Raw genomic sequence first — 14,685 nt, forward strand, 5'->3', positions numbered from 1 at the left:
ACTCTGTACAAAGTCGAAGTCTTTTCTTCACAGCTGAAACTGAGACTTACTAGGATCATTATAAAGCTGCGATTGAAGCTGTTGTCCTGTGAGCCGCCTATCACGCAAGCTGTTAACTCTCAGAAAATTGTTCTCTGATTCAGTTGTGTCTTTGGGTCTGCCAGATCTCTTCCTGTCACAGTTTGTTTCTGAGTCTTTGATGGTGAAGGCCCACCAGACACACTTCGGAGTACTCCGAAGAGCGAGAAGGGCGGAAGTCCGAGACTTGCAAAATGATCTAACTTCCATCGCACTGCTCAGGTTGCCTAGCAACCATGACACTAACAGCTAGAAACATTTCATACAGAATTATTTGACAGAAATGAAGGAAAAAAAATGTTTTTTTTTATCAGATGTTTTGATTTGTTGAGTATCTGAGGCTGAGACCAAGGGACTGTAAAAACATGATTGTTGGGCTATATTTCTATATCCAACTTTATTTTTAAGCTTAGCTAGTACAGAGCTTTCCAAAGTTTGGGGCCCGCCCTCTGGGGGGGCGCAGAGCCATTGCGGGGGGGGCACTGTATGAAAAGGAAAAAAAAAAAGAAAGAATGCTTGGATGCTGCTAGCATAATTGGCAGGTTTTTGACGGGGCTCCCGTCAAAAACCTGTCAAAAAAACGCAAAGGGGGAGATGAAGCATCCAAACCAACTTCCTTCCAAGCCAAAGACTAGGAAATATGGTGAAGCATATCTTCCCTTTGGCTTCACCTGCACAAGTGCCAATGTAGGTCTCCCCTGCAGAATTGCTTTTCCCTGCGTCAGGAGCAGCACTGGGCTCTCCAAATCACAAACAGTATCCCACATTCTTGATTTTTATTTCACAAACACTTGTTGTAATGACTAACTACTCCTGACATTTTGGAGATGTTAGCTCTTCATACAGTAAAGTTACAGTGGGATCCAAATAACATCAGGCTGAGCCTGCCACGATTTGTTCCCCCTGTCTAAATCACGGACAAACAGGATCCCACAGCTGTTTATGTTTTTAAACCCATTTTGCACAGAGAGGCATTTTTTGACAAATGTATTGACAGCAATGTTGAATATTACACAGGAAAAAAACAACTACACGTAAAATAATCACACCATGACGCCTATACCTTTCTAAATAGTGGGACATTAACTGCGTGTGTGTATGTAAGTGTGTAAAACCTGCAGATACAGACAAAATACTGACTATCTGCCATTCTGCAATTCATCTCATGTAAAAAATAACGTGGTGCACAGCGTGATGTGAAAAAAGGCACATACCTTTGACGTTGCGTGATGAACTCTGTATTCCTCGTCCAGACGTCAACGCAAAAAAGGAGTTTTAAAAAATCTCAGTGTTCGGTGATTCGAAACGCCGTTTACGTGGACGAAACAGCTGCGTTTTGAAAAATACCCGTGTAGGTGCGGACGTAGTGTAAAATAGTTAGTAGTTTATTTTCTTACTACCTGTAATTTATTGCAGATCACTTGTATTTGCTTAATATTTTTCTAAATGTTTGAGGTGTGAAATAAACCGCAATGGAGCAAAATATGGGTGTGTGTGGTTGGAGGATGTGTTCGTGCGTGCGTCAAAGGTCAGGGAGTAAAAGTGTGTTTTAAAGGAGGTTTAAAAGCAGCGAGTGAAGGAGCCTGTCGAGGTAAATCGTTCCATAACTGATCAAATTCAGTTGGTGGACCTCTGTGTGAAATCAAGCATCTGGTTCACAGAGAGGATAACCCTCACATGGGCTGTACAACATTATATAGGGAGACAAAAACAGAGATTATCGTAGCCATCGCTCTCTCGCATGGACGTGGCAGTCTTGCTGTCTGCTGCGAATCCTCCCCGTACCTCCGTGACCTCGTCTGGTATCTGCTCCCTCCTCTGTAAGAGACAGTAAAGGAAAACACGTCTCTGCCTAGTCTTGAAAATCGAATCTTATCATCCATTGTTCTTCTAGGGCCTCTTCTTCTTGTGGCCTCAGCTAACTGCTAATATTTAAATGGCTAACATTAACATGTGTGCCAGCCAGGTTCACATTTATGATGAACTATGATTAATTAACTGATGTTGAAACCGGAGCTTTACTGACCTCTGAAATTCCTCCTAAAGTGTTATTCAGTGTTGTGACAGTCAGCTGCTTCAGCTGCTGCTGGGATGGGCTGTGGCAAAGAGAACAGAGAAAATCCAAATCAGAGTTTTTCTCTGAATTAAAAGCAAGGAAACAACAATATATTCTACATGGTGAAACTGATGGTTTATGGTGTTTGGGTCTGTTTTTCTGTATTCATGCAGATAAAGTGTAAACTCAGATGAATTATACCATCAAATGTTAAAGGAAAATATCAGGATGAGTGTCTGTGAGCTGAGAAGGACGTGAAGCGAGCAGTTTATCCCAGAGCTGAAGCTGCTCTGTGTGCAGAGATGAGCTCAGATTCCTGCTGTGATTGGTCAACAGTCACAGAAATGTAGACTTGTAGTTATTACTGCAGTATGGTCACAGCAGATACTGATAAACATGTATTATGAGGATGATGATCAAGTTTCTCACTCTCTCCTTTAAATCTCAGTTTTTTTCTTCTTCACAGTTTATCTGTTAATTTATTAATGAATAACACTGAAAGAGTTTCTGTTATATTTCCCCTTGAACATCAGCTTATTAGGGCGGCATTAGGAAATAGCCCCCCTCCAAAGAATGAATAAATGAATGATGATAATAATAAAACGATTAAAAAGCAGAGCTCAGAGTGGTAGAATGGTCAAACATGGATCCACGGGTGGTTCAACTGCATTTGGTGACGTGACTAAAGCAAATCTTTCAAATAATCCCACCATCAACGGGATGTTGTCTCCTTTACTACGGTTACTTTACTTTGTCACCGTGTAAGTTTCTTTGAAATGAACCAAATTCTTTTATTTGTTGGTTGTTGCATATTTAACCTCTACAGTCAGGAAAGGAGGAGATGAGGCCTCAACAATGTTGGGTTGTAGCTGTGGTTCAGGTTAGAGTGAGTGTCCATGGAATAAATGTAAGTCAGTGAACTGGAAACATGACTGTGTTCAAACTTTGTTTTCCTTTTTATAATGAGTCTAATCAAAGGTGCACAGAAGTATCTCCACTTTGACTTTTCTGTGTCACCATCAGAGCTTCTGCACAGTGTGGAGAAAGATCCAGAAGCAGAGCTGGACTGCAGACAGCCAGTCAGAGCAGCTGTGTACAAAGTAAGACTGAACATCTGTCTGCTGATGGACTCATTTCTGAAAACTGGACTTCTTGTGTTGTTCAGACATTGAAGAGTTTTCTTTCTCTTTAGTCTCATTGTTTTTCTTTCTTTCAGCAGATGTTGGTCTGCAGGAGGTTTTAGATGAACATAAGATCAGTCTGAGGAGGAGATGTGAACGTGTGACTGAAGGAAGTGATGAAACAGGAAGTAGAACCCCCCTCAACAGGATCTACACTGAGCTCTACATCACAGAGGGACAGAGTGAAGAGGTTCATACCCAACATGAGGTGAGGCAGCTGGAGACAGCTTCCAAGATGGACGCCCTCCATGACGCTCCAATCAGGTGCCAGGACATCTTTAAAGCCTTACCTGACCAACAGAGACCCATCAGAGTGGTTCTGACCAACGGCGTGGCTGGTGTTGGAAAAACCTTCTCAGTGCAGAAGTTCACTCTGGACTGGGCAGAGGGCTTGGAGAACCAACATGTCAGTGTGGTGGTTCTGCTTTCATTCAGGGAGCTGAACCTGATCAGAGATGAGCAGTACAGTCTTCTGGAGCTGCTCCATGTTTTCCATCCAACATTACAGAAGGTCACAGCAGAGAAGCTGGCTGTCTCTCAGCTTTTGTTCATCTTTGACGGCCTGGATGAAAGCAGACTTTCATTGGATTTCACCAACAGGAAGCTGCTGTCTGATGTCACACAGAAGTCATCAGTCAGCCAGCTGCTGACAAACCTCATCCAGGGGAATCTGCTTCCCTCGGCTCTCGTCTGGATAACTTCCCGACCCGCAGCAGCCAATCAGATCCCTCCTACATGTGTTGACAGGCTAACAGAAGTACGAGGCTTCACTGACGCCCAGAAGGAGGAGTACTTCAGGAGGAGATTCAGTGATGAAGAGCTGTCCAGCAGAATCATCTCCCACATGAAGACATCCAGGAGCCTCCACATCATGTGTAGTATCCCAGTCTTCTGCTGGATCACTGCTACAGTTCTGGAGCACATGTTGACTACAGAGCAGAGAGGAGAGCTGCCCAAGACCCTGACTGACATGTACTCACACTTCCTGCTGGTTCAGACAAAGAGGAAGAAGAACAAGTACCATGAGGGACATGAGACGAGTCCACAGAAGCTGACGGAGGCTGACAGGGAAGTTCTTCTGAAGCTGGGGAGGCTGGCGTTTGAACATCTGGAGAAAGGAAACATCATGTTCTACCAAGAAGACCTGGAGCAGTGTGGTCTGGATGTGACAGAGGCCTCGGTGTACTCAGGAGTTTGTACAGAGATCTTCAAAAGAGAGTGTGTGATCTTCCAGAAACCAGTCTACTGCTTTGTTCATCTGAGCATTCAGGAGTTTCTGGCTGCCGTCTACATGTTCCACTGTCACACCAACAGGAAGACAGAGGTGCTGAAGAACTTTTTGGGACAAAAATACAACGAGTCCTCTCTGGATGATTTCCTTAAACGAGCCATTAAGAAATCCCTCCAGAGTAAAAATGGCCACCTGGACCTGTTTGTTCGCTTCCTTCATGGCCTCTGTCTGGAGTCCAACCAGAGACTCTTAGTAGGTCTGCTGGGTCAGACAGAGATCAGTCCAGGAACCATCCAGAGAGTCATCAACAACCTGAAGGAGATGAACAGTGATGAAATCTCTCCTGACAGAAGCATCAACATCTTCCACTGTCTGATGGAGATGAACCACCTCTCATTATTTCAGGAGATCCAAGAGTTCCTGAAGTCAGAGAACAGATCAGAGAAGGAACTCTCTGAGATCCAGTGCTCAGCTCTGGTCTTCATGCTGCAGATGTCAGAGGAGGTTCTGGATGAGTTGGACCTGCAGAAGTACAACACATCATGGCATGGACGACAGAGACTGATTCCAGCTGTGAGGAACTGCAGAAAGGCTGGGTGAGTCCAGATGTGATCATTAACATCATTGATCAGTGTAGGTTAGTAGTTTAATTTTGAAAATAAAATCAGATTGTAAGCAGAAAGTGTTTGTGTCCGTACGCTGCAACCTTCCACACCATTCCTTTATTGTACAGACTCAGCAGCAGCTCCATGGATCCCAAATCCAAGAGTGGAGAACAGATTTGAAGTGTGTCACATCCATGCAGTCACAGCTGTTTCCACCATGTTTCCACTGATATTAATCCTGTTCAATGACACATTTCATATCAGTGAATATGTTCTTTAGGACGTCCACTGACATGTTTAAGTGTCCTGCTGGAAATCACTCAAATCATCCATGAAATCCATGAAAAATCCTTTTAGTGTTTCTAACTTCACCCTCTGTCCTCTCTCTCTCTCTCCATCCTCCTCACTGCTTCTTTCACTGATAATCACACAAACATCGTATTCAGCTACAAAATAACACAATAACATCATCTGATGATCATTATTATAAGAGCAGGATCCATATTTGATATCAGAGTAACACACTGCTTGGTTATGTGCAGTCATCATCAGTGACTGTGGCTCAAACAGAAGCTCTCTGATTGGTTGCTGACCTTGGTCACCTGTCCACTCTCACCTGTTTGTGTTTGCTCTCTCTTTGCTGTCTCCATCCTCTCTCTCCTTTCTCTCCCTCTCTGTCTTTGTACGTCACTCAGGTCCAATGGAAACAGTGACATTTACAAACCAATCAAAGACAAACTGATCCATGTCAGGTTATAACAATATTCAAAGTGAATACAGGCTGCTGCTGGACACAGACTGGTAACATCATTTTGACTTGCTGTCACCTGGATCTGGACTCATAAACACTGAAGCCCTGAACAGGAATACAAATCATTTTCTGCCAACTAGCGACACACCAGCAGATAATGGCTCAGAAAGCTCAAATGAGCCAATCATTTCTGTGTTTAGTTCCCCTGAAATCAGATCTGATATCAGCAGCTCTGAGTTCATTTATCATTATTGTCCAGTGATGCGATTTCTGCTCCGTTTGGTAACAGTCAGCAGGTTTTTCCTGCGTGTGGACGTGAACAGTCGTACCTGACAGCAGGTAGCAAACAGAGATCATCTTTCCAGCTGGAACTCTTCACTGAGCTGAACTCATTCAAAATGTTCTGGAGTCAAAACAGGAAACAGTCCAAATGTGTGTCTTCACTCTGACTCTGGATCAGATCTCAGTGACAGACTGTGGACATTATGGAAGCCTAAATGTGACACCATCTTCCTCCTTCATCTGCAGATTAAAGCCAAACAAAGATTCTCATTAAAAGTCTGCAGGTCTGAGAGAGACTCAATCGTTGTGTCATGTCAAACACAGTAAGAGGAGCTGAAGCACAGATGTGAAGAGCAGATTCATCAGATTATGACCTCACTCTGTTTTGTCTTCATATACATTCAGTCTCTGTTTATAATGCAGATTTTCTGCTTTTATAATAACACATTTTATATTTTCTATCATCACAGACTGACTGGGTGTCAACTCTCAGAGTCTCACTGTGAAGTTGTGGCCTCAGCTCTGAAGTCCAACCCCTCCCATCTGACACAGCTGGACATGAGTTGGAATGATGACAACTACAACCTCCAGGATTCAGGTGTGAAGCTTCTGTGTGCTGGACTGGAGAGTCCAAACTGTCGACTGGAGACTCTGAGGTGAGTTCACTGACTGCGGCTGTTGTTGTTTTTCTATATTTCAGGTCTTTGATTGATGTTTGAAACTTTCTTTAGTTCCTAAATGTTCAGGATGTGTCTGAAGACAAATGTGAAGAAGTTTGAGTGCTTTCAGAAATGTTGTCTTTCCAAACGACTGAACAACAGTTTTTCCTTTTGGCTCCAAACAGAAGTGACAGACTTGAGCAGGGTTCATTTAAAGGCTGACAGAAGTGGAGTGGTGACGGGAGATGTTTGACAGGACAGTGTTTCAGCCTCCACAGGTTCATGTTGTGCTCCATCAGTCAGTGAAGATGAAGTCAGTGCTGATGAGGCTGTAGAGTGTGTGAGGGATGTGAATGAGGATGATGAAGATCTGATGATAGCAGATAAAAACAGGCTGCAGAGACTTTGAGCCATACAGGGCACACAGTGTGTGTACAGAACAGCTGAAATCATTATGGAGGCCTCACTGGGATATGGAAGCATCACAGTACAGCTTCAGTGAAGCTTTAAAGTCTCTGATATGAGATGAGAAATGAAGCAGCCAGAGCTTTTTCATGAGTGGAAATCCACTGTGACTGTGAGCTGCTGCTACAGCCTCCAGATTAGCCAGCAGCTCATCCTGCTCAACATTTTCTCACCAACTTTAATGGAAGTGTGATGTTTTCAGCTGGAGTGATGGTCAGGGTGGCCTCCCTCTCCTCTTCTTCTCCTCTTCCTCTTTCATTTGTAAAGCCACTTCTGCTGCTTTCATTCATTTGGAAGTCCTGTAGCTGAGTTTGGGAGAGACTAACAGCCTCGGCAGCAGAGGGGAGAAAGGCTGTAACACCACCACTTTACTCTGTTCTACCTGTCACATCATTTTATCAGGAAACAAATATGCTCATGTTTTTACTATGTTTGTCTTGAAGATGTAAGAAGATCACATGGTGCTTTTTATTATTGTGTTGGTTTGTTTCCTGTTTCTTGGATGGAGCCCAGCTGTGCGTGGCCCCTGGGCCTGTGGTCAGAGTGTGTGCTGGATAATCCGGCCCAGGATGAGGCCAAACTGACATGGGATGAAATGTCTGTCACATAATTGAGCTTAGTGTAGTTTCATTTCTGCACAATTTAAAAACAACCAAAACTTTGTTCTGTCTTTTCTATGTTATACTGTAGACTTTCTTTGATACTGTGTCCAAAAGGAGCAGCTTTTACTTTGAAGGGGAGCCGTCTCTGTTTCCTCTTCAGGTTGGATGATGGAAGCAAATGAGTGTGTGATGTTCTTTCAGTGTTGCACTTTGTAGACGCTCCCTGAGCACTGGTCTCACAGCCAGCTGCACATAGAGACCAGTGTTGTTAGTCCAGGTCAGAAGATGACTTGTTGGAATGAAAATGAGCTTGTAGTTTGTCTGCTTTAATAATGTGACTGGAAAAAGGTGTTGGACTTCAAATATGTCCATTTCTTTCACACTTCACCTTTAAAAGTGAAGCCTTGTGGTTCCTGGAAGGAAAAACACGACTTTTTCAAGTCTTTGTCCTGTTTTTATGATAAATGTACGACTTTAATGTGAAACATTCAGAGTTTTTTCTCTTGTTGTGTTTGTTTGAAGCTGCTTCCTGTTGGCTTCAGCTGTTTGGAGTTTCCATTTTCTAAACTTCTACATTCTGAACCTTCTTCAGCTCTGAACAGATGATGAAACACTGAATGATTTCAAGCTCACACTTTGTCTAATAAACTTACATCTTTCATTCATTATACAGATTGAGGTGCTGTGGTTTGTCAGAGATCAGCTGTGATTATCTGGCAGCAGCACTGAAGTCCAACCCCTCCCATCTGAGACAGCTGGACCTGAGCGGCAACTACAAGCTGGAGGATTCAGGAGTGAAGCATCTGTGTGGTTTCCTGGAGAGTCCAGGATGTGGACTTGAAACTCTGGGGTCAGTCAGCATGTTTTAGTTGTGCTGAGATGAATATGATGTGAAAGTTGTGCTGACACTAAACTGCAGACATCAGGCTGATATTATACTGATCCACACTGAGGATCTTCATGGTAAAGTCTGTTTTCTTCTTCTCTGGTTTAGTCCATTGACTGCAGCAGAACAATGTTCACATTTCAAACCTTCAAAGAAGAAGAAAAATTCTCCACTGGATAATTCACTGTGAAACTCTGAAACTCTTCATTCCACCTTAAAGTCTGTCTGACACTGAAATCCAAAGCAAAATGTGCGTTTGCTTTACAGACAGCAGTCCAACACAAACATACACACATCATCCAAAACACAGTCCAACATCCAAATCTCCTCCACTGCCAGCATGAATGATGGGAAAGAGAAGGAGGAACACTCTGACATTCAGGGTTAGAATGAGTTTCATGAAGCAGACTGTGAAGATCAAAGCTGTATTAGAAAGCTTACATCAGGGGTGTCAAACTCAAATACACAGTGGGCCAAAATTCAAAACTGGATCAAAGTCGCGGGCTAACATTAATATTCATTGAAAAAAAATCTTCCTCCAAATATAACAAGGAATCTTTTCTTATGGACTCAAACAAGTTTTGCTGAAAAACTGAATATGGAACAAGCAAAGCTTAATACTAAACAATATATATAACTTATATAACCATATATATAACTTAATATTACACACATTAAATAACACATCAGTGGAATTCATTTCTTAAATAAAAAATGTATTTGCAGCCTTCTGAATTAAATTTTATCATTTTATCAAATTTTCATCATATTCTCCCACCTGTCCAGAAAGCTCCTTTTTTCTGCATTTCTTTTTTATAGTTATTTTTTATGGCTTCGTGGGCCAAATTTGTCCCGCTGCCCAGAGTTTGACACCTATGGCTTACACCTGACCCAGAGGGGCCATCACATCACATTTAGAAGCTCCCCTAATGGAGCCACAACACATGTCCAACACTTAGTCTGTCTTGTTGGACCAACTGGAAGAAATGATTCAAGGACTTAGTCACAGAACAGAGATTCAAATCTCCAAAATCCAACTGGCTGCATCAGGACATATAGTCTGAAACTCTGCACAGTTTCCTGTTTGAAGCTGCTTCCTGTTGGCTTCAGCTGTTTGGAGTTTCCATTTTCTAAACTTCTACATTCTGAACCTTCTTCAGCTCTGAACAGATGATGAAACACTGAATGATTTCAAGCTCACACTTTGTCTAATAAACTTACATCTTTCATTCTTTATACAGATTGTGCGGCTGTGGTTTGTCAGAGATCAGCTGTGATTATCTGGCAGCAGCACTGAAGTCCAACCCCTCCCATCTGAGACAGCTGGAGCTGAGCTGGAACTACAAGCTGCAGGATCCAGGAGTGAAGCATCTGTGTGGTTTCCTTAAGAGTCCAGGATGTGGACTTGAAACTCTGGGGTCAGTCAGCATGTTTTAGTTGTGCTGAGATGAATATGATGTGAAAGTTGTGCTGACACTAAACTGCAGACATCAGGCTGATATTATACTGATCCACACTGAGGATCTTCATGGTAAAGTCTGTTTTCTTCTTCTCTGGTTTAGTCCATTGACTGCAGCAGAACAATGTTCACATTTCAAACCTTCAAAGAAGAAGAAAAATCCTCCACTGGATAATTCACTGTGAAACTCTCCAACTCTTCATTCCACCTTAAAGTCTGTCTGACACTGAAATCCAAAGCAAAATGTGCGTTTGCTTTACAGACAGCAGTCCAACACAAACATACACACATCATCCAAAACACAGTCCAACATCCAAATCTCCTCCACTGCCAGCATGAATGATGGGAAAGAGAAGGAGGAACACTCTGACATTCAGGGTTAGAATGAGTTTCATGAAGCAGACTGTGAAGATCAAAGCTGCATTAGAAAGCTTACATCAGGGGTGTCAAACTCAAATACACAGTGGGCCAAAATTCAAAACTGGATCAAAGTCGCGGGCTAACATTAATATTCATTGAAAAAAAATCTTCCTCCAAATATAACAAGGAATCTTTTCTTATGGACTCAAACAAGTTTTGCTGAAAAACTGAATATGGAACAAGCAAAGCTTAATACTAAACCATATATATAACTTAATATTACACACATTAAATAACACATCAGTGGAATTCATTTCTTAAATAAAAAATGTATTTGCAGCCTTCTGAATTAAATTTTATCATTTTATCAAATTTTCATCATATTCTCCCACCTGTCCAGAAAGCTCCTGTTTTCTGCATTTCTTTTTTATAGTTATTTTTTATGGCTTCGTGGGCCAAATTTGTCCCGCTGCCCAGAGTTTGACACCTATGGCTTACACCTGACCCAGAGGGGCCATCACATCACATTTAGAAGCTCCCCTAATGGAGCCACAACACATGTCCAACACTTAGTCTGTCTTGTTGGACCAACTGGAAGAAATGATTCAAGGACTTAGTCACAGAACAGAGATTCAAATCTCCAAAATCCAACTGGCTGCATCAGGACATATAGTCTGAAACTCTGCACAGTTTCCTGTTTGAAGCTGCTTCCTGTTGGCTTCAGCTGTTTGGAGTTTCCATTTTCTAAACTTCTACATTCTGAACCTTCTTCAGCTCTGAACAGATGATGAAACACTGAATGATTTCAAGCTCACACTTTGTCTAATAAACTTACATCTTTCATTCTTTATACAGATTGGAGCGCTGTGGTTTGTCAAAGATCAGCTGTGATTATCTGGCAGCAGCACTGAAGTCCAACCCCTCCCATCTGAGAGAGCTGGACCTGTACGGAAACAACCTGAAGGATTCAGATGTGAAGCAGCTGTCTGATCTTCAGCAGAGTCCAGACTACAGACTGGAGACTCTGAGGTCAGTAGAGTGATGGAGTGAGTGGGTGGTGCTGTCAGCAGTATTGTACTAAACACAGTCAGTATGAAACAAAGATCCAGTGTTTCCTGTAAAGCTGCAGCTTCTCAGTGAAGCTGTGAGAGGAGAATGGTGACAGGCTTCAGGATTGGACACAAACACTTCCTGTTTCTCACCTTTATGGTCACCATAGTAACGGCTGACACGCTCTGATCAAACACTGTCAGCAGCCAATCAGCTCTCTGAACAAAGCAGCACGCAGACCAATGACTGCATTCATTTCCAAGTTTAAAGCAGTGAAGAACACGGTCTGTAGGTGAGGAAGAATTTAGTGAGAGCAGATGTTTGGATGGAATTCCTCCAGTTAACAGCTGGAACCGTCCATCTGGATTGTTGGGCTTGTTGTTGGGGTTCCTACAGAGCTCAGAGTGGACACACCAAGGTTCTTCTAATGAATGAAAGTCCAAACTCAAACTAGGAGGGAAAAACATTTTCATCAACTTCAATAAAAATCCAAAGATTAGAAAAAGTGAAGCAACAATGAGTCCTAGTACAGTCCCAGCACTGAAGTCCCTGCTGCTCTTTATACTGGATGTGCTGCATCACTGACTGACAGCTGATGAAGAGTCTCTGGAAACACTCGTTTATCTCCTCTGCTCTTCCTTCTTCTCTCTGCAGGTGGTGATGATGGTAAACAGGACGGTGTGTGTGCTGAGAGAGGAGGAGCTGTGTCCTGATGATCCAGAGAGGTTGAAGCAGCAGCAGCTTGTGTGTAGAGACGCTCTGACTGGGCCATGTTACTGGGAGGTGGAGAGGAGAGCTTCATCCAGCAGTGACTGACAGAGGAATGAGAAGAAGTGCAGATGACTGTCAGTGCTGCAGAGTGAACTGCTCTGAGAACAGCTCCACTGTCAGACACAATGTAGAGTCCAGCATCATCCCTGTGTGTCTCTCTGGATCTGACAGAGGATCATCAGTGTATCTGGACTGCTCTGCTGCTGCTCTGTCCTTCTACAGTCTCTGCACAGTCTCTGTCTGACTCTGGCTTCAGACCCTCCTGGATCAAACTCACCTGGAAAGACTTTCAAACATCACTCAATAGATTTGAATACAGAATATATTTGATATATACTGTAGATGTACTGTAGAGTTGCAGTTTGTCACTTGTAAATACAGTCTGTGAGCAGCTGTGAGCTGAAAGATCTTTCTAGAAACACGAAATGTTTTCACTCTTCTGTTGCTTTTTCATATATTTCCACAACATTAATATTGATCCCACCTGTCTCACCTGTTTCATGCTTTTATACATAATAACAGGACACGTGTGATCTGAGCGCTGCTGTGGTTGCTGTGCTGCACGTCTTCATTTAGATAACAGAGACATCTAGTGGTTCAGAGGGAGAACTGCAGGAGGTGGAGCTGTGTTTTAGCATGGAAAACTTTTTATCTTTTAGACGCAGATACAAATATGACAAGTATCAGTGTGAGATACAAAAGGTCACATCAGTCAGCAGAGGGAACAGTGATCACCCAGCAATGTAAGAATAGAAACATAACAGTGAATCTGGACATGTATACAGATGGAAGCAAACAAACAGGATGTAACACTACATTAAAGCCACAAATGGGAAGAAAACAAAGCCAAAGGAAAATATATTTGATCTCAGGAATCCAAATCAGATCCTTTAGAGCAGGGGTCGGCAACCCTGGGCACGCGTGTCACAGCTGGCACGTGAAGGGTTAACTGATGGCACGACCATAGCTGGACTGGCCATTGGACATACTGATTGGCTGGATGCTGGTCGATGTGTAGAAATAAGTCAGTTGTTTGGTGGTGGCTATGGCGGAGCTTCCACAGAGGCAGCAGGTGGATGAGAGAAAGGGGAGGCAGGAGGAGCAGAGACCCGAGGCGGCCGCTGGTCCGAGTGTCAGGTGAACTGAACTTCAGGTAAGAAGTTATGACCTGCAGTCTATCTGGGTCAGATATAAACCAAGTTTAGGTGGAGTTTATTTTCCTTGTGCTGACTTTTTACAGTCAGTTACAATAACTCGTACTGCTACTAGCTAGCATGATGGAGTTTCTATACAGCTGGGTGGTGCTATGATGTTACTGATAGTGGACTTTACAGTGGCTTGCAAAAGTATTCGGCCCCCTTGAACTTTCCCACATTTTGTCACATTACAGCCACAAACATGATTCAATGTTATTGGAATTCCACGTGAAAGACCAACACAAAGTGGTGAACACGTGAGAAGTGGAACGAAAATCATTCATTCAAAGAAATCAGACATGATTCCAAACATTTTTTACAAATAAATAACTGCAAAGTGGGGTGTGCGTAATTATTCTGTCATGGAAAAACACACTGCCATCAACTTCTGCTTTGTTTTTGTCAAAATTACTGTAATATAATCACTGTACCTTTATATACATGCGACTTATATTAATGCTGCTGCCCTCTTGTGGCTAAAGTGTAATTATGTTATTGTTATTAGAGAAACATTTGAGAGTAACATGAAAAATGAGTCAGCACTTTGGCTTTAGCTTAAGAAATCCTCATTTTTATATAATCAGTTATAGTTGCATGTATTCATTATCATAATTTAACCTTTAATATTGATGTCTTACATTTATTTTGATTAAACTTGCAATAATTTTATGGTTGTATTAAATAAATGAATGAATGAATGAATTAACTATTTCAGTAATTAATTAAAAAAATGTACATAATCAATTAAAGAAATATATTAATAATTAATTAGCCATTAATTTCATTAAAAACAATTCATTGTTTATTTATGTACAATTCTAATTAGTTAATTACATATTTAATCAATTATTGGTTTTTTTCTATTTTAATTATTTTACTAACACATTTAATGAATTATTTAATGATGTATTTATTTAATTCATGTTGCTACTCCTGTCCCTGCATCGCTGTTCATAAATACATTTTATTTGTCAGCTTCAACCATCAAAGTCAGGGGGCGGGGTTAATGCTGACCAAGTCAAAACCATTACTTTGGTCTGGTGGGCGTTCTTT

At 42.0% G+C, this 14,685-nt stretch overlaps 1 protein-coding gene and 1 long non-coding RNA gene across 2 annotated transcripts in view; both read left to right on the forward strand.

The window, feature by feature from the left end:
- The window catches only part of LOC145419302 (uncharacterized), a 134,834-nt gene that overhangs the window by 2,295 nt on the left and 117,854 nt on the right, over nucleotides 1-14,685 (forward strand). The window lies entirely within an intron of this gene.
- Nucleotides 3,145-14,685, forward strand: part of LOC113017667 (NACHT, LRR and PYD domains-containing protein 12-like) — a 174,693-nt gene continuing 163,152 nt past the window's right edge. The window contains exons 1-5 of the mRNA XM_080298038.1: nucleotides 3,145-3,234; nucleotides 3,354-5,142; nucleotides 6,655-6,840; nucleotides 8,584-8,760; nucleotides 10,038-10,214. Of these exons, the coding sequence (XP_080154164.1) occupies nucleotides 3,551-5,142; nucleotides 6,655-6,840; nucleotides 8,584-8,760; nucleotides 10,038-10,214 (2,132 nt within the window). The 5' untranslated portion in view covers nucleotides 3,145-3,234; nucleotides 3,354-3,550. The remainder of the gene's footprint in view (nucleotides 3,235-3,353; nucleotides 5,143-6,654; nucleotides 6,841-8,583; nucleotides 8,761-10,037; nucleotides 10,215-14,685) is intronic.

Source organism: Astatotilapia calliptera, chromosome 3 (genome assembly GCF_964374335.1).
Source record: "Astatotilapia calliptera chromosome 3, fAstCal68.1, whole genome shotgun sequence".
NCBI lineage: Eukaryota > Metazoa > Chordata > Actinopteri > Cichliformes > Cichlidae > Astatotilapia > Astatotilapia calliptera.